Source organism: Pocillopora damicornis, chromosome 5 (assembly GCF_964200805.1).
Source record: "Pocillopora damicornis chromosome 5, jaPocDami1.2, whole genome shotgun sequence".
NCBI lineage: Eukaryota > Metazoa > Cnidaria > Anthozoa > Scleractinia > Pocilloporidae > Pocillopora > Pocillopora damicornis.
Genome location: NC_142674.1, coordinates 15,437,243 through 15,462,814, shown reverse-complemented (window position 1 = coordinate 15,462,814; position 25,572 = coordinate 15,437,243). Strand labels below are relative to the sequence as shown.

General features: G+C 38.5%; 4 protein-coding genes across 7 annotated transcripts; 3 read left to right on the top strand and 1 right to left on the bottom strand.

The window, feature by feature from the left end:
* Positions 1–1,156: 1,156 nt before the first annotated feature.
* Positions 1,157–5,302, top strand: LOC113679901 (uncharacterized). 3 transcript variants are annotated; one of them, XM_027196878.2, is made up of 4 exons: positions 1,157–1,311; positions 3,619–3,751; positions 3,920–4,177; positions 5,003–5,302. In XM_027196878.2, the coding sequence occupies exons 1-4, from the start codon at positions 1,194–1,196 to the stop codon at positions 5,271–5,273; spliced, it is 780 nt and encodes a 259-aa protein (XP_027052679.2). In that variant the 5' UTR covers positions 1,157–1,193; the 3' UTR covers positions 5,274–5,302. The 3 variants fall into 3 exon arrangements, with proteins under 3 accessions (XP_027052679.2, XP_089062220.1, XP_089062221.1); XM_089206094.1 differs by having other exon boundaries at positions 1,256–1,391; XM_089206095.1 differs by lacking the exon at positions 1,157–1,311 and adding an exon at positions 2,904–2,923.
* Positions 5,303–5,416: 114 nt separating this feature from the next.
* LOC149045587 (uncharacterized) lies at positions 5,417–7,663 on the top strand. Of its 2 annotated transcripts, XM_089206097.1 has the most exons (3): positions 5,424–5,558; positions 5,922–5,947; positions 6,030–6,163. In XM_089206097.1, exons 1-3 carry the CDS (start codon positions 5,424–5,426, stop codon positions 6,049–6,051), a joined length of 183 nt encoding a protein of 60 aa, XP_089062223.1. In that variant the 3' UTR covers positions 6,052–6,163. The 2 variants fall into 2 exon arrangements, with proteins under 2 accessions (XP_089062222.1, XP_089062223.1); XM_089206096.1 differs by lacking the exon at positions 5,922–5,947 and having other exon boundaries at positions 5,417–5,558; positions 6,030–7,663.
* On the bottom strand, positions 6,904–10,000 carry LOC149045586 (uncharacterized). Its single transcript, XM_089206092.1, has 2 exons — positions 9,380–10,000; positions 6,904–9,277 (listed from the first exon to the last, which is right to left on the bottom strand). Exons 1-2 carry the CDS (start codon positions 9,544–9,546, stop codon positions 6,904–6,906), a joined length of 2,541 nt encoding a protein of 846 aa, XP_089062218.1. The 5' UTR covers positions 9,547–10,000.
* Positions 10,001–17,344: 7,344 nt separating this feature from the next.
* On the top strand, positions 17,345–24,780 carry LOC113679894 (uncharacterized). The gene is made up of 4 exons (XM_089207094.1): positions 17,345–17,830; positions 22,937–23,069; positions 23,225–23,482; positions 24,304–24,780. The coding sequence occupies exons 1-4, from the start codon at positions 17,785–17,787 to the stop codon at positions 24,578–24,580; spliced, it is 714 nt and encodes a 237-aa protein (XP_089063220.1). The 5' UTR covers positions 17,345–17,784; the 3' UTR covers positions 24,581–24,780.
* Positions 24,781–25,572: the final 792 nt, after the last annotated feature.

Here is a 25,572-nt window from a genome sequence, read left to right as displayed (position 1 = left end):
GTTTAACCTTAAGTGGATGTGCTTGGTTTGTCCACTGACCTTGCATTGGCCTTTGCTTTCACCCACACGAAAGTTCTTGTTTTGGCTTACGCAATGAAAGGATTGAAACGGCGGGAGGAGCTGAAATGACGACGAACGACGAGCCGCTTAAACGATATTACAACAGCGACAAAGAGAAAAGTGAAATCGACAGCGAGATTGGCGTTTAAAAATTAGACAGCGACTTTCTGCGCATTTGGGTAGTTGAAATTGTATTTTATAAACAATTGTTAAGTTTAAAAACTCTCGCGACTCGTTGAAACATTCAATGATTATTTACCGATTGTTTATCCTTCTATTTTGATCATGTTTTCTGGTGGTCATAACAGCCTAACAGACGTACATGTTTTATCACTTGCTTATATTATTTTACAAAACGACACGTGCTTTCGTGGTAAGTTACATATCCGTAACCAAAGCTAGGGGCTAAACCAAAGTAAGTCAGTTATGACTTATTCCAATTTATATTAAAGTTCACATGGTAACCAGGTGGACAATCAGACATGGTTTGATGCTACTCTGGTTTACAGATTTAATGAATGTAATCGAAGAAGTTACAATTCATAGACCCAACGTTTCGACACTCCTGTCTAATGCCTTCATCAGGGGTGAGATGAATTGTAACTTCTTCGGTTACATTCATTAAATCTGTAAACCAGAATAGCATCAAACCATGTCTTATTCCAATTTGTCTGCACGATTTATTGTTACTCTGATTATCGGTTCATTTGGAGTAATTCTCAGTTAGTTTCGTTCTCGGTATGTACAATGTAATTTACATAAGATTTTATTTCTTAATTGCCTTTTTGTTCGACGTCCACAATATCAGTAATAATATTTTTTGCTAACGTCAGAGCTACGTTTCTTTTTTACCCTTTGATTATCATGATAATAAACTTGGATTTCGTTTTTTGGAGTGTTGGGAACTCGATACACTTGATCTCTCAAAAGTCACAATGACATAGTTCAACTATACGTCAGTATTGATATATTTAACGGAGGACATTTGATTTAGCTAACAATTCAATCAGGTCTCTGCAGATCTCGTAAAAAAATTAAATGACTGTGCATTATAGTTTGAGCCCGGCCAACCGGACCAGCCTTGCTCATGAAATCAGGCATGTCTAGACCTTCAGCTGACGTCACGATGGCAAATGGTTTTGATAATTATAATAGGACCTTGGTTACTCTCGACGATTCATTTGCAAAGGAGCATAGCATCGAAGATGCAGATCTCTGCGCGTTTCACTTTAATACTCGTCGTGGCCGTGGGTAAGTTTATCTTTAACTACTCCACCTTCAGGTGTTAATCAAAGGGTTTAAAGAACACGAAAACCGTGGGTGTTTGCAAGGTATGACAGTACTCGAAATGACATGGTTGCAAAAATTAATCATTTCATTCTTCGCGTGGGGTTGATTTCGTTTAGTCTCGTTTCAGATGGTTTCGTTTTGTTATTTTTCTTCTTCCCCCTAGTAGCTTTGCATGTTTTCATACTTTTTCGTCACTGCGCCTAAGGATTCTAAGTTACGGACCAACACGATGGCACCCTGACTAAATTGAGTCTGGTTTTTTCAGTCACCTTTGTTTATCACGTTCGATGCAGTTCTTGTCGCTGTCGGTAAAATTCCCAGCAACTTGCTGCTCGAGTCTCTCGCCAATCTATTTGAACTCTTTCAAGTTAGGGAAAGACCTGCATATGCATCTTAACGCGCTTGCAGATCAGCGACACAAGGTGAAAGAAGTATTTGTTTCAGATACTTTGATAATAGTTAGAATCAAGCGAGGAAAATAAGGCGTTGGCTGCATTGTAATATTACTTTCTACACAATAATATAACACAGATACAAAACGAAATCAACAAAATTTATTTACTTTTGCAATTAAAATACATATCCCTCCCGCAAAATAGCGAAGCCAATCAAGGCGGAAGGGAAATAAACATTAGGATAAATTCAATTTTAACTGAAAAAAAAGAAACGTCTACGAGAGGATGGCATAAATCTCGTTTCTGATATTACTCGGCTGATATCACGGACACGAAAGTTATCAATCCGCATGAAGTAGAGTACGTTGGCCAATGTCCCGTACCTTAACCATATGCTTAGTCAATAACATATATCATTAAGTGGTATTGCGTCTCAGAAGCAGCGAAAGCGTTTTGGACCGCGACGAAGAAAAGAAGGAAATAATTAGGGTTTTTACCGTACATCAAGCTAAACACGTTCTTCGACTCAAACCTCCTGAAATGATTGCTGCATAGCTTTTTTGGAAAAAGCAAATACACTTGCAACCTCAAATTGTCCAATATGTCTTTGATCAATACTTTATGTTGTATAAGAAGGCAGCTGTTTTACTAAAGAGTAGTTCCACAACAATTATCCTGATGAAACAATTGGCGAGAGGATCATGACACTAAATATAGGAAAAGTCTTGCATCATCCGGTTTGACCCGACGTAATCCCAATGAAACGATTATTGAAATTAACTCCCCTACACTTTCTTTAACTCTTTCAAGTTAGGGCAATTGCGTTTTTCCCAGACCTGCATCTAAGCAAACTTGCCGATATACGACACAAGTTGAGAGAAATAATCGTTATGCGTACTTTGATCGCTGCTCGCATCTCTCAAGTGGAGTGATCAGGGCGTGAACTTCATTGTAATTCTGCTTTCTCAGCACTAAATCGCTTAACACTAATAGGTATCTTCTCAAACTGATGACTCGAGCTTGCGCTTTTCTGTAGTGCACATGCAACAGGGTTAAAGCTACTTGTCGATTCATTTCATGAAAGAGATCCTGAGATCTAAGGCTGTTACACAGATACAACTGCGACTGTATAGCGTGAAGGAGAAGGGAAGCGTTCTTATACTGATCCCAGATACAAAGTGGGTAGTTTTCAATAACTGAGAAAGATCTGAAATTGTTTAATTTTGTATTCCCCGATCATAACTTTAACATAAAACGACCTGCGTGATATAGTCCACGTTGTTACGGCTCGTTGGCAAATATTCTGTATTTGAACTACTTGCTTGGTTAATAACATCCGCCGCCTTGCTCGTCATATCAATGAGTAAAATTACTTCCCAGAGGAGGCGAAGCGTTTTGGACCAAGCAGAAGGAAGGAAGAGGGGAGGGAGGCTGGGAGGGAGGCTGGGCAGTTCATCGCAACCCAGGCCAAACACGTGCTTCTTCTTAAACATGCTAATTTGGATTCTGTATATTTCTCGCGACGAGCAATTAACTTCAATGCAATCTCAAAATTGTTCATTGTGTTCGTGAACGATTTTTGAATATGAATGTGTATGAAGCATGTCAATACATGTCCTACAAAATGACAAAGGAACTGTTGGTAAAAAGAATGCGAGACAGGATATTTGGCCTGAGAGATTTTATGCCGAACGAGCGTTAGTTTCCGGTCCGAAAGTGAAACTTGCGTGTTTGGGTGCAAGGAGGACAGATCCATAAACTTTTTTGACAATAATCTATAGCGTTGCATTCCTTTCTAATTACTTCCTTTACATTCATAAAAATCACTCTCATAGCAAACGGCTCACTGATTATTTAATTTCTGCTCTTACAGCGTTTCTCGTTGAAAGTCATGGGGCACTCCCTAACATTGGCCGATGTACTTTCATGGAGTACTATTGTGCTGTTCGAAAATGCGTCACATTATTCTATAAAGAACTACAAAAGGACCCCAAAGGAGACTGTTTGTAAGTTCACTTAATTAGCTCTAAACTTTGAGGTGTTTTGAAGGGCGACTCATTCCACTGTAACGCAAAACTGCGGTATCTGTCAGTTGGCCTGTTCTGTTCATGAATTACAATGGACCCTCACTCAAAATTTGCTTTACCTCCGTGGCTACCTTGTTTTTTTTCCAGTGCTAAGTTCGACCAAATGAAAGACTGTGTGGTGAAGGTGATGAAGTATTGTGCGAACTCACTGCCGGATAGCACCATCAGAAGAATTGTAGACGACAATTTTCCCAGCAAAGAATGTTCTGAAGGCCCCGCTCTAATATCATCTTCGTCAGCGGCATCACCGCTTTGTTCCAGCTCTTTCGTCACTAAAGCAAACGCCTGTGGAAGGACCTTCCGGCAAATATTCGTCGCGGACAAATCGAATTCCTCTCTTTGCGCGTGAGTTTGTGTAAACTATCTGTTTTCACACAATAAGCTGAATCCTACATGTATTCTGAGTGGTTGTTACTTATGATGTAAACGCCCAGATTACATCAACGCTATCCACTTTGCTTCTTTGTTATCCAAAGCAAACAGATTCCATGATGAGGTGGTTTTACTCAGAATAATAAATTAACGGAGATAATTGATAAGGCGCGATTGTGGAACAAAGAAAAACTTCACACCCTTGTCTCGAGAATATTCCCCTGAAAAAATTGAGAGATAACAAGAAATTTGGGAACGGGCGTAAAAATGAAGAAAATTTTGTCAAGACGAGAATCGAAACATTATTCCCAGTTCTTTCTCTCATCCAGATGTGGATAAAGAAGCCTTGACTTTATGTATCATTAACTTTAGCAGACATTTAAATCCACTATTTCTTTTAATTTAAAGCTCTGCAAGAAAGGAAGAAAAAAAGTAAAATTTTAAATAAATTGATGGAGAAAAGAGACAAATAAAAATGCGCCTTGGTTGAGTATTACAGGAACAACAACAACAAACAAAAAAAACAGAAATATCATGATCATTGTTAATGGTGATAGAATTAATCGACAAATTAAGAAGGTACGCTTTATGGAAATCCAGTAAACTGACTAGAATCAATGCACAGGGAAACGTCAATAACCAAGTCACCTTCAGAGGGTGATGCGAGTTTTGCCGATCAGAGTTGGCTCGGCTTTGTAAACCGAAATAGATCGAAATCGATGTAGTCTCGGTTCCAAAACTGCATAACGAGGGAAACGGGCATACGTAGAATGATTTTGTCAACTTTCATTGTTTCAGGGAGGAAGCCAAGCGGAAGAAGTGTGTGAATAATCTGATTGATTCTGACTGCACCTTTTCCTCTGCTGACCGGGAAGTGTTGGACTTGGGGCTTGCTGACTACAATCCTTTCTGCGCAAACAATCGGGACCCTGGGGCGACCGGAAATGATCAGTGTTATGGCGTGACAGACATCCCCTCCGGCATGAATGCAGCCGCTGGCATTAAACCTGGTGTAATGCAGGCGCTGTTGTTAGTTTTCATGTCCATTTGTTTCTTTTTCAACTATTAAAGAGGTTTCCTCTTCATCATTTCATTCCAGTTTGTCATTCCAAAAAATTACCCCTTTGAGGGAGACATTTGCTCGAGACTGAAAAATTGGTCCTGCTCATGCGCAGTTTGAATGAGCGGGCTCTGGGGCTGAACAAAGTAGACAGAAAAAATGGCGGCTGAAAAGCGCACTCGTCCCGTGGAAGGTTTTTATCTCGGAATAGAAAGCCACATTCATCTCAAAGCCGAGAAGATACGTCCCAAAAAACCGGAAAAAGTTGATCAGGAGAAAATGTATCCAATTGAGGTAAGTAAGGAGATTGCTTTGTTGATAAATTTCCTCGTAACGTAATACATGCGGTATAAAACCACACTTCTTTTGAATAATTTTAACTTCTTCCGAAAGAAATAAGTTCATTAAGAGATAAAGGAATTTACAAATTTCATAGTTTTCGGTTTAACATGAAAGGAGTAACTTCAGAATACCTGATAGCATAGTTGACCGTTGCTAGTGAGAGTTATTTGGCCCATCTTTCTTGCCGCTATGCAAGTAAATATAACAGTACTGATATTTAGCAAGTTAACCTAAAAGGGAATTTTCGTCGCCTCAAATACTCATGGTTTAACTGGGATCGTTCTGAAACTTGATTCTTAAATAATTTTATTTCAGGAACATTTTATCCGTGATCATTTCAAGTAAGTACTAAAAATTACCGTAAGTTATATCGTCAAAGTGAATCATAATAGTCCTAAGATATAGATAATATTTTCTTTGCAGATTGTTGACCGAGACAAAATAGAAAATAAAGTGAAAATTCACTTTATTGGATATTCAAGTGACTTTGATGAATGGAGAGATGGAGATGACTTAGTTGACAGAGACAAAAGTAGTCTTGGTCGCTTGGTACCACGATTCATACCGAGTGAAGATTCCTTGTCTGACAGGGCTTCAGCTTTATTCAACTGCCTTGGCCGCGAAGTAAAGTTTAGTCTATTTTCAACCAAAAGGGAGTCACCGGAGGTTCGAATTGAGATGCAGATTGACATGGATATTTATAAAACATATTTACAAAATATTGGATTTGTAAAAAAGTCAAGAGGACGGGAAGTACATTGTGTTGATGATAACTCTCATTTATGCGATCTACTTGGTAGTAAGTGGTTTGAGAGAATTCAAAATGTAAATGGAGACTTTTGTTATGTCATTCCTGCAACTGTAAGATTTTGGCTTCATGAAAAAAAGCCTGTAAGAGAGTTTGTTTATGTCGGCGATACTCTTGTAGAAAGCCACACTGAAAGTGACTTGGAAGTCATTTTTACATTTGTTCGTGGGGATGGTGTGAAGGCTGAATACAACAGTAATGAGTGGAAATCGCCCCCATCCTAACAGTAGTAGTAGCCACAATGTTTCTGACAGTATCAAACATGTAATGCATTAATGTTGACCAAAGAGGATGAGTTGTTGCCCATTCTAACAATAATCCCTATTCCTCGGGGGGATATAGGCACTATCTCAGCTTTATCTATTACAAGTTTTTATAACAGATTATAACAATTTGTTAGTGCTTGTATTGTGTACAATTTAGGGCTGCAAAATTATTTATTTGATATAACAACAACAATTTATTAAGGTACTTCCATATCATCTATCTCTAGACCGATATATTCTCATTTTGACATTTCGTAACCCATTTGCTGTTTGATTTGATCACATGTAAGGGAGAACAACATGGTTTAAATGCACATGAGCTACATGGGGATAAACAGGTCTTAATATTATGACCCTCTAATTTACAGTTTCCACAAGTAACACTTCTTGTGCCTCTTTGGCTGCCAAGATCCTCGAAATATTCAATTCTGTTCCTTTTTTGTACAATTTGTTTTAACGCATCCATTCCTCGTTGATTGGTAGATCTGAAGAAGTCCTTTGTTGTTTTGTCATTAAGTTTCTCTAGACCTTGCTGAGTGAAGGAGCTGATAGTACCATACATTTGTATAAACTCAGGCACATGCCATACCAGTGCATGCATGTAGGGAGTAACATGCTTAGTGTGATACAATTTCAAAAACTGTTCCAGAAAAGATTTTGATGCCTCCTGAATTTCTTCTTTGCTCTGTTGAGGAATAGTGGAACTCAACATGTTTGCAATTGTTAGAAACTGTTTCCACAACTGTGATATTTGATCAGATTTCTGGTGATTGGGCAATACCCTAGTGAAATCAATGTTCCTAAATAATTTCTGTTTCTCTGGGCCTGTTAGATCCCGCCATTTCAATTTCTTTGAATCCTTACAGACAAACCAGTTGAAGGGAATTTTGAGGGTATCATTTAGATAAGTCTCCCAGCCTGCCATGTGCTTGTACTTTGATCTATTAAAACCATCATTAAAAGTTTTGTTTTTGTCAAGTGCATCTTGACGTTGCAGCTCTTGAATGACGAGGTTAATTAGGTTGTCAGAAATTCTAAGAAAAAGGTGAAGTGAATCTATGACAACATGATCAATGGGAATTGAGGGAAAAAGTGGAGCATGTTTAGAATTGTACTTCTCCACTGTTCTTGACCTTGTATTCACTTGTTGTTGAATCTCCTCAATTGAACGTGCTCCTTTTGAGACATCAGTGAGAGACCATTCTTTTCTTCCATCATATTTGTCATATAAGGGACATTTACACCAAATACAGGGGTATGTAGCATGGGCAGCACCAAGACCGCAAACACATGCAAGGAATTTCCAATCCCCTCCCAGGAACCACTCAATTTCAAACTGCTCTGTTCCCACTGACAAATGTTTTAAAGATTCTACATCTTTTCGGATGTCTGTCAATGCTTTGGAAAGTGTTTCATAGTTTTCAGGCTCCTTTATAACAGCTATCAAATGATTGCCACCAGCTGCCTGAGCCAATGTTCCTTCATCAAGGACAGTGAAGGTAACATTGATGACATGTAGTCGTTTGCCAATATTGGTACCATCCCCAGAAAGTTTAACTCGAATCTTATGATTTTCTTTGAAAGCAGCATTAGGACTGTTTTTCATAAGAGTCTGCAACCTTACTTCTAGTCGTTCCTCTATGCTCTGCTGAATCCCACAAGTATCATTGGGAGTACTTGACAGATTCCATTTACTATTTAAAGCTTTTATCCTCTCCTTGACTTTCCATGACCGAGGTAGTTCCTTGCAAATCATAGAAAGTTCATGGTATGCTTCATTTGATATATTAAATCTTTCCTTTGTGTACAGCAGTAAATTTATGTCATCAATCTCCTCATCAGTGACTGTCTCGGCTCGAGATGAGTTTTGAATGTTATTGTTATCAACCAATGTGAGAGTCTCGTACTCTTGAGTGTTCTCATGGAAAATTTCAACTTTAGTGGCAACAAAATTATGAAGTCCAAGAAATGAAAGTGAAGTTTCACAGTCTGTGACCATTTGCTTTCGAACTCTAGTTTGATGCCTTTTGCTATAGTCTAGAAATGTTTTACTTTTGGTAGGACCCCTTGATTTCTTATCTTTTTGTAGTTTCATTAATTTCTGGACAAGCCCTTTAAATTTCTTTTGAAATTTGCTAGTAATGTCTTTGTTTTTAGCAACTGCTTCCTTCATTTTCTGCTCAATTTTGGCCTTCTTGCACTTTTCATCTTTAAGATCATCTTCAAGCTTTCTTTTCTGTCCCCTCAATTCATTGTTTTCGTTTTGGAGCATAACACAGTCCATTTCATAGTAATATATCTTAAAATTCCAAGTTGAAAATTTACCCCTTGTCCAATTGGAAAAGAGTTTTTTCACCCCATTGCCTCCCATAGTTTTGGCTTTGGCTAGTGCTTGATTTAATCGCCAGATCTTTGTTTTGAATTCTTGGATCAGCCTATGATTTATTATTACACCAGGGATCCCGCACTCCTGTCCGACTTTTTGTATAAGTATCCTTAAAACGGAGTTTTGTTTGCCTAAGCTTTCCTCTGGATCGAGTTCTTCTTCACGGTCAGCCTCTTGTTTTGAAGATTTGTACAATTCGTACAGAAGTTTACTGCCAACAAACATGTAGAACATTTATCAATTGCTGAACATGAAATCGGGCGCAACTTCATAAATTTACGACATATTTGGAATTTATAGATTCAAAGATTACTTGTTTAGTTGGGCCTGAAATGATGGATATTCTTTGTGGCTGTAATTCCCGCCATCGCCGTTTTCCTTCTTTTCTTCGTCGTTTTGCACGGCCTCTACTGCACAAAACAACACAAACGTAATGCAAATTACAAGAATAGCGCGGGCATTACGCAACATCGCCAACATCTGCGAAGAAGTACTTTTCAATCGCCGATTTACATATATTTTTTCGCTTCAACACGTACGAATTTGGAGCCAAAATGTTTATTAGATCCCAGGCTTTCCAGATCAACCCGTACATTCGCATATTTTAAACGACTAGGCCGCTCCAGGCCGCTTGAAGTGATGAGTTTGTTTGGCCGAGCGGTCAATGCCAGTCACGACTTCTTTCAAGTTCGACGACTTCGAAGCCCGATTTACATGGTTTATTTTTCACTTTTCCAAAGTATTTTGCGACTTATAGATAGAGTAATAAATATATATCGTAAATCTAACCGTACATTTAGATAAAGTTATCGTTAACTTTGTCTAGTTCTGCTTTTCGCTAAAAAATTAACAATTTCCGCCATGATTTTGTGTCACTATTGGGGGCCTGGAAACGAAAAAAAAAAATTAGAGGCAAATGTCATGTAATTTTTTGGCATGACATTTTAAGTCAAGTTTGATAAGTTTTTGTATCGGCGATGCATTTGAATTAACTGTAAACTCATCTTGAGTCTGAAAGATTTCCTTTAAGTAGTTGGCTTTTATTTCTTAACTTCTTGAGCGACCACTTTTTATAAAAGCATTTCAGAAATTAAAGATAATGAAAATTAAAATTGGTCTTAAAAACACATTCTTTTTCAGCAAACCGATTAAACTAATTTGTTTCCGCAATGGTGGAATTAGATTTTACGCTGAGCCATATGCGTTAACGATATTTCGAATAAAGGAAGTTAATTGGAAACAAAAGTGTTTCTTCCTTATCACAACTCATCCACGCCCCAACTACCCTCCCCCAGTCCCCGAGCCCAGCAAATACTTCTCTGGACTACCTACGTTAAAGTTAATAGCCCTTTGGTAACTGGACTTTTATTGCAACTCCTTCTACGACGATGACTTTGACGAGTAACGATGGCTTTGTCAATTTTGAGTCCTGCTTGGCTACTGTAGATGACGCCGGCAGATGACACCTCCCCAAACCCAGAAAATACTTCTCTAAACTAACTACGTCTAACTACGTGAAACTTATTAGTTCTTTGGTAAACGGACTTTTATTGCAACCCCTCCCCACTCCCCTCCCCCTCCCCCCAAAAAAAGAGGTTTAGGCTAAGATTTGTACCTGTAAGGGACCGGTCAATATTTACAACCGTAGAGGGACTAAGGAGGATTTTTTTCGCGACAACAGAGCATTTACTTGACCTCCCCCTTAAAATATATAGCTTTTCTTTGATTTCCCCATATTGTCAGTGGAAGATGTCATGGCCTCAAACCGATAAGCTGAATTTTTACAACAGTGCCATTATGCAAAATACGAATTGCAGTAAAGATGGTGGATTCAAATAGAATTGAAAAGGAAGCTTCTATCTAGCATTTGAAAAGATCGGCAATCACGAAGAAAAAATGAAAACACTGATTAAAGAAGAAGCGTTTTTAACAGAGGGTATACTTGCTTTTCGCAAAGCTTACCTCAAAAGAGCTTGCTGGAGAGGTGTTTGGTGCAATCAAATATAACAATAGTTTTATAAGCATTGCAACCATCTATGCTGAGATAACCGGGAAATTGGTCAGGCGTCTTCATCTTTACCCTCTGCCATGGCTGCCAGAAAAAGGCATTTTAAATACAACTTTTTCCGTAACATGCAGCTAATAGCAGCCAGTTCAAACGAAAAAAGCGGTGAAGAGTCTAGCTCGGACAAGGACTGGTAACAAATCGGACAAGGAGCCTATCAAAGGGTTAGCAGAGGGGGAGTCCAAGAATCAGGGGGATGATGTTCAAAAGTCGGTAGATGGAGGCGTCCATCAAGTCGCCAAAGAAAGGTTGAGGGACGAAGCAGTCACATTAAGCCAAACACTTGTTGGTATATGTATACATTTCCTTGGCAAACAACTGATACTTCAATCAAGGTAAAAACACCTGGTTTTTAAGGATTCAAAATGTCTTTTCTTATTCGGTAGAACCCCGCTAACTCGAAACCTGTCAACTTAAACAGCCAGGAACTCGAATAAGATCCGATTTCCCTTGTACTTCACCCTGTTAATCCAGTCATTTACTATCAGCTACTTCGAGCTCTGTTAACTCAAGCTCTTCTTTAGCTCGAACTAATTTTTGTACTGTACCCTGGCTCAAATTTACCCTGACAAATCGAACATAACTGAAAACATCGGTCGATAAATGTCAGAACATAGCTGATTAACACGTTGCATCCTTCATCTACCGCGACTGATACGAACATGACAACATTTATAAAAACTTGATGCATTTTGCTTTAACAAAGTCCAGAAAGGCATCGAATCACGACCATTGTGCTACAAAGACCCCGCAAATCTACGCCTGTTCGAATCATTTTATATGCTAAAATACAAACCTACCTTCAACTCCTTAGAGAAATGCAGCGAGCTCGCGGACTTTCAGTTGAAATTATATCCTATTGAGCGTGACTGATAATTTCGCTTTGGGAAAATGAGCCAAAATTGAAAGAAACAACCGTAAATCACTTCGCGTTTAAAGACATTAAGGTCGATTGAAGAGTATACAAGTGAGAACAGCAAGTCAGTAAAATAAGACGCCAGAATCGTAAGGGCTTCTCTTATATCTTCTCTTGACGTTGTCAGGTATGACTCCTTGCCCCACCGTGTTTCCATAACGTTACAACTTCCACTGTTTAGCGTAGAAAATTAAAAAAAAAACCAATTTTCAACTCGTGTTTGAACCTATAATTTTTTACCATAACTTTTTCTCTTTTGGCTATCCTTGTTTCATGATCGTCCTCTGGCTGGAAATACACGGTGTCTTTTTGAGATTTTTTTTCTGTTATTTAATTCGGCACCCTCTGCTGTAACTGCGTATAATTTAGGTGTCTTTAAGTCAACTGTCCATCATCTTAACAACTCTAGCTAATGAAATACGAAATTTGTCTAAAATATTCCTTGCATTGCGAAAGTTTGCTTTGAGGGAAGACAAGCTAGAACTAGAATATCATTATTAAAACTTGATAACGAAGAGAGACTTGGGATTCGACCATGAAGACATTTGTAAATACTTGAGATAATAACTGGATTTCATTTTTACATCACAGAAATCAATTCCAAACATCAATCAAGTTTTCTCTTTAGTTCAAAAGTTGAGTTGATGTTGTTATTGGCCATATTGAATAGATTGAAAAGTTTAAGGTGGTATACGACCTGCGCGAGCGTACGATCGTACGACCGTACGACCGTACGACCGTACGACCGTACGACCGTATAAGGTGCTACTTTTAGCATACGCGGCCAACTGCACCACGGGCACTATCTTAGCCATTACGTAGTGGAAGGGTGAGGGAGAAGGTAATGCGCAAAGGCAATCCAAACTTTCGCTTTGATTCCAAGAGGTGAACGTCTCTGTGATGTGGCGAGTTCGCAATGCCTTAATTTCACTGATACAGTCTGTGTTCTTTTAACGTTTGAGTAGATCAGTGGTTCATCTTGTTGAGATTGTTGAGATGTACGGTAATTACTTAATTGACGACAGAGATCTTACCCGAATTCCAGATCTTTCACTCGTTTCTCACGACTTTCAAGACTCACAGTTAAGGCTCTCTTTTTTCTTAAAAGCAAAGCTTTTGCACTTGTCTTTTCATTGGTTTCTGCAAATTTCCGAACGATTGAACAAAATTTGTGCAATACCACTTCTTCGATAATCTTCTCCTCAACCGCTATTTCATAACATAACAGCTGAAGGTGTATGCGCACACGAAAGATGGGTCGGTTTAATCCAACCGTTATGAACGAGGTAACTTTACATCCATATAGATTATGAGATAAACTTATCAGACATCTGTGGGCTCACATAACCTGCTGAAACACAAATGACAGCTTAGGGTCAAAACTAACGAAAGCAGAACTTTTAAAAACGTTTGACAGAGTTCCCATTGATCCACACTAAGCGTTCAAGCGAATTTCAGAGAGAATTACCCTTTACCAATGAAACAGATATGATTTGTGAGCCTGTTTGAAAAGAGATCTGATGTCCTTGTTACGATTTTCGTGCAAACACACCGAAGTGGTGTATTCTCAATGTCTCTACCTTATTCGAAAGGAAAACAAATATGGACACTCAAGCTTGAATGCCTGAGATTTGCATAGTTTTGTAAAGGATGGCAGGCAGTTATGCAATCTTTCAAAATGTCCACACACAACCCGGCTGTGCGCTGTTCTTTGAGCCCTCACGCATCGATATATTTCTTTTACCATTACCAACGTGTTTTACCCGCATGTCTTCATCACTAAAGGATAAGAAGTTGAAAGGGTTGTTGAAGTCCTAAATGTAATAACTGTCCTAAATGTAATAAAGTCCTAAATGTAATAACATTTGGTCCTAAATGTAATAAAGCCCTAAATGTAATAACGTTAGGTCCTAAATGTAATAAGCCTCCAATGCAATCGTTTAACTGTGCTAACATTGAGATGTTAAAGTGACAGCTATTGCACCAAAGAATCCTCTGACCTGTATTCATGGCATATTGCGGGCTCGCTGATATTAATCAGGGTCTTTTTATTTGCTAAAGACGTAGGTTGAGAAGCATTGGCTACAAAACCTTATACTGATGTGCTTTTGGCATCAAATTGACGGACGCAAAAGCAATGACAACGCTGATCAATAGCTCTCTTTATATCATGGGCTCAGACTCTTAATTAAGTGTAACAGATTTTGACGATATACTTGTGTGATCAGTGCTGGAGTTAACACTTCATGAACCAAATTACAAGGAAAAGGAAGTCCACTGACCTATACGTTAGACAAATTCCGGGCTCGTAAGTGCATTTTTTGTACTGTCTTTCCTTACCAGATTTGTATGGGTCTGCATAAAACATATTCATAAGTGTTATAGACCAAGCGTGAGGTCAAAATGGCTGGATATTGGGCGTTTTTTTTTTTTGTTTTTTTTTGTTTGCGTTTTTATGGACTGAGACGAAGTCTCGGTCCGTAAAAAAGGTAAAAAAAGAACGAGGCTAACATCCAGTCATCTTAACCGAACAAGCTTGGTCAAGATAGTTTGTATTCTCTTGGCTTAATTATTAAAGGATTCATTGTATAGAAAAGATCTCGCTTTGATAAGAATCAAGAATGGCTTGTTTATTTCGAGAACCGATAGTGAAAGCCAACTGTGTTTGCAACACAATAAACCCAAGAGGGTCGTTTATTTTTTTTCTATGTATATGCCGACATTGTCCAAAAGTTACGAACTTTGTAAGTTTTCTTGCGTGGGGTCAATACGGGGAATCCAAAGCGGGTGAGGGTAGGCCCATCATGCCCGCTCAGGTAGCCAGTCAGAACACAGGATTCACTTCATCTTGCCCGCGCGCGCTGCTAGCCATATGATAAAGTGACTTACAGAGCAAGATATCTACTGACCAATCATATATTATTCCATTTCACGATCACAGGTCTCGACATGTTGCCTTTTTTCCACGCAAGAGCATTGAGCTACAACATTCAACGCATGATGGTCAGTTGATGGTCTGATAAACCATTCATTTTTTTCCTTTATCCCCTTATGACAGGTTCATCAGTTCCCGAACCGAAATATTGGGAAAACATATATTTTACAGTTGATCTCAAGTCTACATTTCATTTTTTGACTTCATCTCTTCTCCCTGCCGTGAGGGGAGAAAATGAATAGATAAATAGATGAATGAAAAAGGAAAGCTCAACAGTTTCCATTTATAGTCATATGGTACATGAACTGATTACTGAGGTGGAGTAAAGCCATAGAGGGCTACAAATGCAATATCCCAGGTTCAAAATTGAATAAATCAAGGTAGTCATTCTTAAAAACGAACTCAAATGCTTCATTAAAATCAATTGACACTGAATAACATAGATGTGCAAAATTTCAGTAACACTATTGATGATAACACTTTTCTTTTGGATTAACATGTGACAGCGAAATCATTCAGACTGCTCTAAAATGGTGCATCAGTACTTAGGACTTCCACACGAACGATAACATCAACAATAACATGCTAGTTCATCATCAATTGTAGTAAATTTCTTTTCCAAAAAGTTCTAATGATTACGTACCAATCGATTCCATCCTATTGAGCTTCCAGCCAAGCACAAGCCTACTTTAGGCTGGAAATAATTTTTTCCAACTCGATCAACAAACCGCTCAAAGGACCATACTTCGACTGCTGATATTTCTTATGTCCAGCAAGTAAAAGGACGCCCATTGATATCAGCGAGCCCGTAGTGTGATATTTATACTGGTCAGCGGTTTTTTGGTGCAACAGCTGCCACTTTAACATCTCAAGGTGGATGTCCGCCATAACAATAATGCACTGAAGGAGTTAAACGATTGCATTAGAGGCTTATTACATTTAGGACTAAATGTTATTACATTTAGGACTAAATGTTATTACATTTAGGACTTTATTACATTTAGGACCAAATGTTATTACATTTAGGACTTTATTACATTTAGGACAGTTATTACATTTAGGCCTTCAACAAGGGTTTCAATATTTTCATTAACATGTATATCGTCCGAGGCGGTAGATTGCATAAATGTATCCAGTTTGTTTTTGCTCTTAGTTATCTTCTAGTTAGTTATTAGTGAGTTAAGTCAATTCAGTATGATTTAGTCATTCGTTTATATTTAGAATGTGGTTATTGTATGAATTCCAGGTCTGAAGTTACCTTGCGTTGAGCTATCGTGATGAGTTTCTGAATTGTAAATGCCTTGTTTAACCATAAGTGGATGTGCTTGGTTTGTCTACTGACTTTGCTTTGGCCTTTGCTTTCACCCACACAAAAGTTCTTGTTTTGGCTCACGCAATAAATGAGGTTCTGCTGGGGTAAATTCTGCGATATTAAAATAGCGACAAAGCGAAAAGTGAAATCGACACTTGTGTTTTAAAAATTAGACAGCGACTTTCTGCATATTTGGGCAGTTAAAATTGTATTTTAAATAATTGTTACGATTAAAGACTCACGATTCGTTTAAACATTCAATGATTATATTCTCATTATTTATCTTTTTTTTATTTTGACCTCGTTTCCGGTAGTTGTAACTGTTACATAATAGACGTTCATTTTTAGTGGCAAAGGAGGCTGAGGAGAGAAAGAAACTTGTACCGAGGGGGTGGGAGACGGTCTCAAATAAGGAGAGGAGTGGGGGTGGGGAGTGAATATTACTCTCTTCTCCTTTCCCCGCTCCCTTCCCCCACCTCCGCCACAATCTCCAAATCAGACATGGACGGTTGAATAAACGATTGCGAGCTTCTTACGTTAATTCCCTCGGAATTAAATTAAAGTAAGTCAACTGTAACTTGGTACAATTTGTTTGCATGATTTATTGTTGGAGTAATTCTCAATTAGTTTCGTTCTCGGTATGTACAATGTAACTTACATAAAGTTTTCTTAATTACCTCTTAAATCGACGCCCGCACCATATCATGAGAATATTTTTTGTTACTGTCATCGCTACGTTTCTTTGCTACCCTTTGATTATCGTGACAATAAACTTGGAGTCGATACGTACTTGGATTCTTTTATTTTCTCGTCACCGCTAGTTGACCTAGTTCGTGTGTTCGTTTTTTAAATGCTCCAAATAACCCGCTACAAGTGACCTTTCAAAGGTCACAATATCCGTGAGTGTTGACAGTCTTACGCGTAACCTGTGGTGTCTGAATCTCTTCTGTCATCTTTCATATCTTTCATTTGTTGCACTTTGGTTGATAATTATCCGAAAATGAAACGTTTTGGGAACAGAACTGCAAGAACGCATTTACGTTAAACATTAATTCTATACTTAAACATTTCCAATGTCGATATCAGTGGCTCTGACAGCGGTGTAAGAAGCTTCGAAATTCCGACGTGAAAAGGTTTTAAACTCATCAGACAGGGTAGAAAGACAGGTTAAGAGTTCTCCGTACCCACTACAAAGCGAGTTTCGGTCAGCAGCTGGTTCCCCATCACTGCGACCCAACATTAGCGGAGGACATTTGATGTCGCCTACAATTTAATCCGGTCTTCAATTTTCTTGTCAAACAATGCGTGACTGCGTATCATAGTTGGAGTCCGGTCAACTGGGCCAGCCTTGCTTAGGTAATCAGGCATGTCCAAACCTTCAGCTGACGTCACCGAGAAAAAAGCGGAAAAATCGGTACAGCAAACGGTTTTCGTAATTATAATAGGACCTAGGTTACACTCGACGATTCATTTGCAAAGGAGCAGCGAAGATGCAGATCTCTGTGCGTTTCACTTTTATTGTCGTCGTGGCCGTGGGTAAGTTCATCTTTTACTGCTCTACCTTTAGGTACTAATCAAACGGTTTGTAGAACACGAAAAACGTGGGTGTTTACAAGATATTACGGAACATAAAATGCAAGCGCTTGAAAAAATTTATCATCCTATTCCCCACATGGAGTTGATTTCGTGTAGTCTCGCTTCGGATGGCTTCGTTTTGTTATTTTTCTTCTTCGCTCTGCTAGCTTTACATGTTTTCACATTGTTTCATCGCGACGTCTATGGATTCCAAGTTACGGACCAACGCGATGACACCCTGACTAAATTGAGTCTAGTTTTCAATCACCTTTATTTATCACTGCACGTTCGATGCATTTCTTGTCCCTGTTGGTAAAATTTGTAGCAACTTGCTGTTCGAGTCTCTCGCCAACTCTTTCAAGTTAGGGTAAGACCTGCATCTTAGCGTACTTGCCGATCAGCGACACAAGGCGAGAGAAGCATCTGCTCCAGTTACTTTGATAACAGTTAGAATCAAACGAGGAAAATGAGGCGTTGGCTGCATCGTAATATTACTTTCTTTACAATAGTATAACACGAATATACGACAAAATCAACAAAATTTATTAATCCCTCTTGCAAAATAGCGAAGCCAATCTAGGCGGGAGGAAATAAACATTAAAATGAATTCTTCAATGATAAGTTTGACTGAACAAAAGAAATGTCTAAGAGAACATAAATTTCGCTTCTGATATTCCTGGGCTGATATCACTATGAATCACGGACATGAAAATGATCAATCCGCATGAAGTAGAGTGCGTTGGCCAATTTCCTTTACCTTAACCATATGCTTAATCAATAACATATATCATTAAGTGGTCTTGCGTCTCAGAAGCAGCGAAAGCGTTTTGGAGCGCGACGAAGGAAAGGAGTAAATAAGTAGGATTTTTACAGTACATCGAGCCAGACACGTTCTTCTACTCAAACTTCCCGAAATGATTGCTGCATAGATTTGCATAGATAGATAAAGCAAACTCCCTTGCAACGTTAAATTGTCCAATATGTCTGTGATCAGCATTTTATGTTGCGTTAGGCAGCTGTTTTACAAAAGAGTAGTTCCACAACAATGATCCTGATGAAACGGTCGGCGAGAAGATCATGACACTAAATATAGGAATAGCCTTGTACCATCTGGTTTGACCTCACGCAATGCCAATGAAACGATTATTGAAAAGGGTATAAGGCCAATTTTCAGCGTTAGTTTCGCTCCGGAAGCAAAACGTGGTTGATTGGTTTGCTAAAGAAAAATATTTGAATTAAAGGACGTAAGCTACGCTCGAACAATGCATTCGCAAACTTTCCGATATACGACACAAGTTGAGAGAAACACGCGTTATGCGTACTTTGATCGCTGCTCGAATCAACTAGAGAGTTCGGGCGTGAACTACATTGTAATTCTGCTTTCTCAGCACTAAATACCTTAACGCTAGCTGGAATCTTTTCAAATTGATGACTAGAGCTAGCGCTTTTCTGTGCCATCTTAAGAGACGTGTTCGCATACTGATCCCAGAATTAAAGTGGGTAATTTTCATGCTGTTTTGCATAACTGATAGAGATCTGAAATTCTGTTGTATTCTCCGACGAGGTTTCAAACATCGTAGTCCATCTCTTCAAGTCAATCGGTGCACTGTTGAAGGACTGAAGAGATGGCAAAATGAAATATTTTATGTTAATTTATTGTTGCCACGTGTCCATCATCATTGACAGTCTGTTTGAGGAGGCTAATTTTCATTGTATGTTGAGTTTTGTTCAATGTTAAGATGAAAAAAGTTGTAATTTAAATTTATTTGTCTGTCTTTTTCTATTCCGAAGATGCCTTTTGTTTCTTATACAAATCACGGACCTGAAAACGATTCACCTAATGTAGAGCACAAAATCCTGTATTGCACAATATCTTGTAGACGCAAACATCCTGTACCACGTCTGCATGCTTGTTCAATGACGGCGCAAGAGTAGTATTCCTAGCTAAGACCCTCCAAGTGGAGGCCTTAGAAAGTAAGCTTTAATACACGTACAAATTTTGTTTTCAGCTTCATCGCGTTTCTCTCCCTTCGATTCACTGTTTCAAACATACCTTGCTAATTTGACCCGAACTGTAACATAAAACGACCCGCGTGATATAGTCCACGTCGTTACGGCGAGTTTGGGTTTTGGTCGAGGGTCGAGGGTCGAGGGTACAAAGTCGAGGGTCGAGGGTAATATGTCGACGGTCGAGGGTAATATGTCGAGGGTTCTTAAAAATGAAAATAAAATCATAAAAATAAAAATAAAAAAAAATAAAAAATAAAAAAATAAAGCAGTAGCACAGAGCACGTGTTCACTCGCTCACACTGATGTAAAACCAGGAAAGATTAGAAGTCTGCGAACGGAAATACTTTGTACATTGGACCATATATGCATATGAAGTATAGATAAGTCACGTCAATGCGTCTAGACTATATCGTCTAGACTGATAAAGCTCTTTTGCTGTGTGGTGCAAAATAAACCGAAGACGAGCTGGTTAAAACCTGTGGCTAGTAGTTTCGTTAATTCTAGGGGGAATTTCTTATGATTTTAAACTGACTTTAAAAAGCGAGATTTGTAACGCCTGCATGTAATTTGTAATTTGTAACATTTGACCATTGACGTATACTTCTATAAAAACAAACAAGCCCTCGCTATTGTCTAGAACGAAAAGGCTCTTCTGTTCTGATCTAAATCAAGATAAAACCAAAGACGACTGGCGAAAAACTCATTATTTAGTCAGTAATATTACGTTAACTTTTCGAATCAATTTTTTTAGATCATTAACTGCCTTCAAAAGGGCAATTTAAAAAATGCACCCTCGAAACTGCACTTTTAATTAATGTATTTTGGAAGATTCGAACTGTATAACCTTAAGGGTACGGGGCATCTATACCACATATCCCGACCCCAGTCTAAAAAGTATAAGCAAAAAAAAAAAATTATTGCAATATTTGCTCTGCATTTGCTAAAATAAAAATGTGTACTGAATGCTTTATCTGTTCCATCCAATACAACCAAACTTCCGTTTGACTCGTGTACATTTATTTATTTCTTCATTTGTTCATTCTGATTTTTATTTTTATTTATTTATTAGTTTTATCATGAACTAAAGGTACGTTAACACTCTTGTTAGCATAAAGACCAAATCCCAAACTCGTTTTTCGTTTTATTTTTATGATTTTATTTTCATTTTTAAGAACCCTCGATATGTTACCCTCGACCCTTGACATATTACCCTCGACCCTCGACATATTACCCTCGACCCTCGACTTTGTACCCTCGACCCTCGACCCTCGACCAAAACCCAAACTCCGTTACGGCTCATTGGCAAATATTCTGTACTTTAACTACGAGTCTGTCTTTTGGTCGAGCGTCGAGGGTCGAGGGTTACATGTCGAGGGTGAGGGTAATATGTCGAGGGTCCCAAAAATCCTAAAAATAATAATCAATAATTAAATAAAAAATATTAAAATAGAAAATACAATATAAATAAAAAATAAAAAAATATAAATTTAAACAAAATAAGAAACATAAATAAATATTAGAGTATTCTACGCAGCATTTTTTGGGCATGTCTTTGGGGAAGCGTTGCGTGACATCCTAGTTAACTGCGTGATAGATCGAAAGAAATAACTGATTACTGCACCATTTCGGAGGGTGAAAAACGAAATTATTCTGTAAAATTGGGCAAAACACCCGATTGCTGTAAAATATTTACTGCACAATAATTGCCTTTATTGCGTGGCCTCAAGCGCTAACCGGCGTGCGACCTATTCTGGAATTTGAACTTACATACCTACGTTTCCGACTCGTTTCGGATTCAAAAACCGGATGCTTCAAACAAGAATACTGTACCTTCACCCAACAATTGTTGCTAGATTGAGGATATAATTTCAAACATTACAGCTTTCGTAAGCAGATTACCATGTTCGTGCGGGAGAAACATCTCTGGAAAAGAAAACTCTGGTGTCGATCCGGCATGCGGTTTTCCAGTAAAAGCATTTGATGTCTTACAAATGTGCCTTTACAAGTGTTGATCAATCTCAAACAAAGCACCTATTACTGTACCATTTTCGGAGGGCGAAAAAACGAAATTATTCCGTATAATACCCGACTGCTGTAAAATATTGACTGCACAATTTAATATGTAATATGGTAATATGTCAAGGGTGAGGGTAACATGTCGTACATTTCCAAAAAAAAATTTCAGCATTTCAACTTTTTTTTCTTCAGAGATTACTGTCCCAAAGACATGCCCAAAAATGCTGCGTAGAATACTCTAATATTTATTTATATTTCTTATTTTGTTTAAATTTATATATTTTTTTTATTTTTATTATATTTTGTATTTTAATATTTTTTATTTAATTATTGATTTATTATTTTTAGGATTTTTGGGACCCTCGAGATATTACCCTCACCCTCGACCCTCGACGCTCGACCAAAAGGCAGACTCCCACCTGCCTCGTCATATTGACGAGTAAGATTACTTCCCAGAGGCGTCGAAGCGTTTTGGACAAAGAAGGAAGGAAGGAAGGGGGGGGGGGGGAAGAGAGCTGGGAAGCTGGGCAGTGCAATCCAAGTCAAACACGTGTTTCTTCTCAAACATCCTAATGTGGATTCTGTATATTTCTCGGCACGCGCACTAAACTTCAATGCAATCTCAAAATTGTTCATTATGTTCGTGACCGATTTTTGACAATGCATGCGTATGAAGATAATTGCTTTGTGGAACTTATGTAGTCTTGCAAGATGACAAAGGAATTGTTGATGAAAAGAACGCGAGATAGCACATTTGGTCCGGGAGATTTTAACGCGAGCGTTAGAAGGAGGGGGGGGGGGGGTGGGAAGACAGATTCATAAACTATCTCTGTCAGGGGATTGCTTCAAAGATTTCTACTCCCTCGATGATGAGTTCCCCCACCCCTGCCACCTTAATACTAACGGCTTTTACAGTATTTGCGTGATAAAAATCTAGAGCGTTACATTTCTTACTAATTACTTACTTTACATTCATAAAAATCGCTCTCATAACAAACGGCTCACTGGTTTATTAATTTCTGTCAATCATTGCTCTTACAGCGTTTCTCGTTGGAAGCCATGAGGCACTCCCTGATGTTGGCGAATGTACTTTCATGGAGTACTTTTGCACTGCTCGAAAATGCGCCACATTTTTCTATAAAGGACTGCAAAAGGACCCCAAAGGAAACTGTCTGTAAGTTCAATAAACTTTGAGGTGTTTTGAACGACGACTAATCCAACTTTAACGCAATACCGCGGTATCTGTCAGGTCGCCTGTTCTGTTCATGGGTTGCAATGGACTCTCACTTAAAAACTGCTTTAACTCTCAGTATCTTGTTTTCATTCCAGTGCAAAGTTTAACCAAATGAAAGACTGTGTGGTGAAGGTGGTGAAGTATTGTGCTGACTCACTGACAGACAGCACCATCAGAAGAATTGTAGACCAGAATTTCAACAGCAAAGAATGTTCTGAAGGCCCCGCTCTAATACCGCCCTCGTCAGCGTCATCATTGCCTTGTTCCAGCTCTTTCGTCACTGAAGCAAACGCCTGTGGAAAGACCTTCCGGCAAATATTCCTCGCGGACAAATCGAATTCCTCACTTTGCGCGTGAGTTGGTGTAGACTATTTGTTTTTATACAATAAGCTGAATCATACACGTATTCTGATTGGTTGCTTTCCTATGATGTAAACGCATAGATGACGTCAACGTTATCAACTATGCTTCTTTGTGATTTAAAATAAATTAAAGAGATTCCGTGATGCCGTGGGTTTACTCTGAATGTATTTGCACTTGTTTGTTAAACATTAATAAATTAACGGAAATGATTGAATAAGGCGCAGTTGTGGAACAGAGAACAATTTTACATTCTTGTCTTGAGAATGTTTGAGAAAATAACATTATATTTAGGAACAGGCGTAAAAATTTAGCAAATTTTCCTAAGACAAGACTCAAACCATTATTCCCAGTTCTTTTCTTTATCCGAGTGTGTTCAAAAGGCCTTGACTTTACGTATCGTTAACTTTAGAAGACATCTAAATCCACCATATTTCTTTCAATTTAAAGCTCCGCGAAAAAAAAATTTAAAATCCAAAAATTTGGAAGAGAAAAAGGACAAATAAAATTGCTCCTTGGTTGAGTATTACAAGAACAATAAATATAAACAGAAATATTTTGATCATTGCTAATAGTAGTAGAATTAACCGACAGATTAAGAAGGCTCTTTATGTAGACCCAGTTAACTGTCAAAAGTGCAAGAAAACGCCAATGAGCAGGCCACGTTAAGAGGGTGACCCGAGTTTTACCGATTAGAGTTGGCTCGGCTTTGTAAACCGAAATAGATTGAAATTAATGTAGTCTCAGTTCCAAAACTGCACAACGAGGGAAACAGACATACGTAGGATGATTTTGTTAACTGTCATTCTTTCAGGGAGGAAGCGAAGAGGAAGAAGTGTCTGAAGAATCTGATTTATTCTGACTGCACCTTTTCCTCTGCTGAGAGAGAAGTCTTGGACTTGGGCTTCGCTGACTACAATCCTTTCTGCGCAAACAATCGGGACCCTGGGGCGACCGGAAATGATCAGTGCTATGGCGTGAAAGACATCAGTGGACCCGCTGGCATTAATGCAGCCGCTGGCATTAAACCTGGTGTAATGCAGGCGCTGTTGTTAGTTTTCATGTCCGTTTGTTTCTTTTTCAACTATTAAAGAGGTTTCGCTCTCCATCATTTTATTCCAGTTTGTAAACATTTTTAGTCAAGTTTGATAGGTTTTTGTATCGGCGAAGCATTTGAATTAACTGCAAGCTTATCTTAAGTCTGAAATATTTCCTTTTAGTAGTTGGATTTATAACAGTAATTGAACTGAAATTGAAAATAATGAAAATTAAAATAAGTCTAAAAAACACATTCTTGCGACAACGGAGCATTTATGGGATATCTCCCTTAAAGAATGTAGCTTTTCTTTGATTCCCCCATATTGTCTGTGCGAGATTTCATGATCTTCCTTCCCCCCCCCCCTTTCCTTCCCAACCACTTCAAAGAGCCAGTGTTACTATTTACTTCCTAACCCACAAATCGATAAGCAGAATACGAATCTGTTTTTTGTAGTAAAGATGGTGGATTTAAATGGTATCTCTTCGAACAATAGAAAATGTGAAGGCAGTTAAACACGAAATGAAAGATCTGTCAGATAAGCAAAACGATATTCTGAGCAACGAGAAGTCGGGAGTAGGTCAAAATTTTACAAAATTAGGCGGCAGGCGCGGATGGTTGCAAAAGCAACGATGACTTTGTCAGGTGTAAGTTCTGCTTGGCCACTGTAGATGACACCTGAATTTTCGTAGCAGCTTCGTTATTATTCATCGACAGCGAGCGAAAATTCCTTTATAGAGAAGACCAAAACCCTTGGCAATTGACAAATTGATATATTTTCATGAAGCTAAAGAACGAATTAGGGTATCCCAAGAGGAATTTCAAGAAGTCTCAAATGAGCTGACAACAACCCTGATAGAACTAAAAAGGAATTTTCCATCTCACATTAGGAAAGATCGGCAATCGCGCAGTAATAAAGACAACAAAATTAAAGGAGAAGCGTTTACAACAGGGGGCATACTTGCTTCTTGCAAAACGTACCTCAAGAGAGCTATCTAGAGAGGTGTTTGATGCAATCAAAAGTGACAATAGTTTTACAAGCATTGC

Bases quoted from the DNA above. Each gene is read 5' to 3' on its own strand.
- LOC113679901 (XM_027196878.2), top strand. From the start codon at position 1,194: ATGGTTTTGATAATTATAATAGGACCTTGGTTACTCTCGACGATTCAT. The intron at 1,312-3,618 runs GTAAGTTTATCT...CTGCTCTTACAG, and splicing joins AATACTCGTCGTGGCCGTGG to CGTTTCTCGTTGAAAGTCAT. The intron at 4,178-5,002 runs GTGAGTTTGTGT...TCATTGTTTCAG, and splicing joins TCGAATTCCTCTCTTTGCGC to GGAGGAAGCCAAGCGGAAGA.
- LOC149045587 (XM_089206096.1), top strand. From the start codon at position 5,424: ATGGCGGCTGAAAAGCGCACTCGTCCCGTGGAAGGTTTTTATCTCGGA. The intron at 5,559-6,029 runs GTAAGTAAGGAG...TTTTCTTTGCAG, and splicing joins AGAAAATGTATCCAATTGAG to ATTGTTGACCGAGACAAAAT.
- LOC149045586 (XM_089206092.1), bottom strand. From the start codon at position 9,546: ATGTTGGCGATGTTGCGTAATGCCCGCGCTATTCTTGTAATTTGCATT. The intron at 9,278-9,379 runs GTAATCTTTGAA...GTTTGTTGGCAG, and splicing joins TTTCAGGCCCAACTAAACAA to TAAACTTCTGTACGAATTGT.
- LOC113679894 (XM_089207094.1), top strand. From the start codon at position 17,785: ATGCAGATCTCTGTGCGTTTCACTTTTATTGTCGTCGTGGCCGTGG. The intron at 17,831-22,936 runs GTAAGTTCATCT...TTGCTCTTACAG, and splicing joins TATTGTCGTCGTGGCCGTGG to CGTTTCTCGTTGGAAGCCAT. The intron at 23,070-23,224 runs GTAAGTTCAATA...TTTTCATTCCAG, and splicing joins GACCCCAAAGGAAACTGTCT to TGCAAAGTTTAACCAAATGA.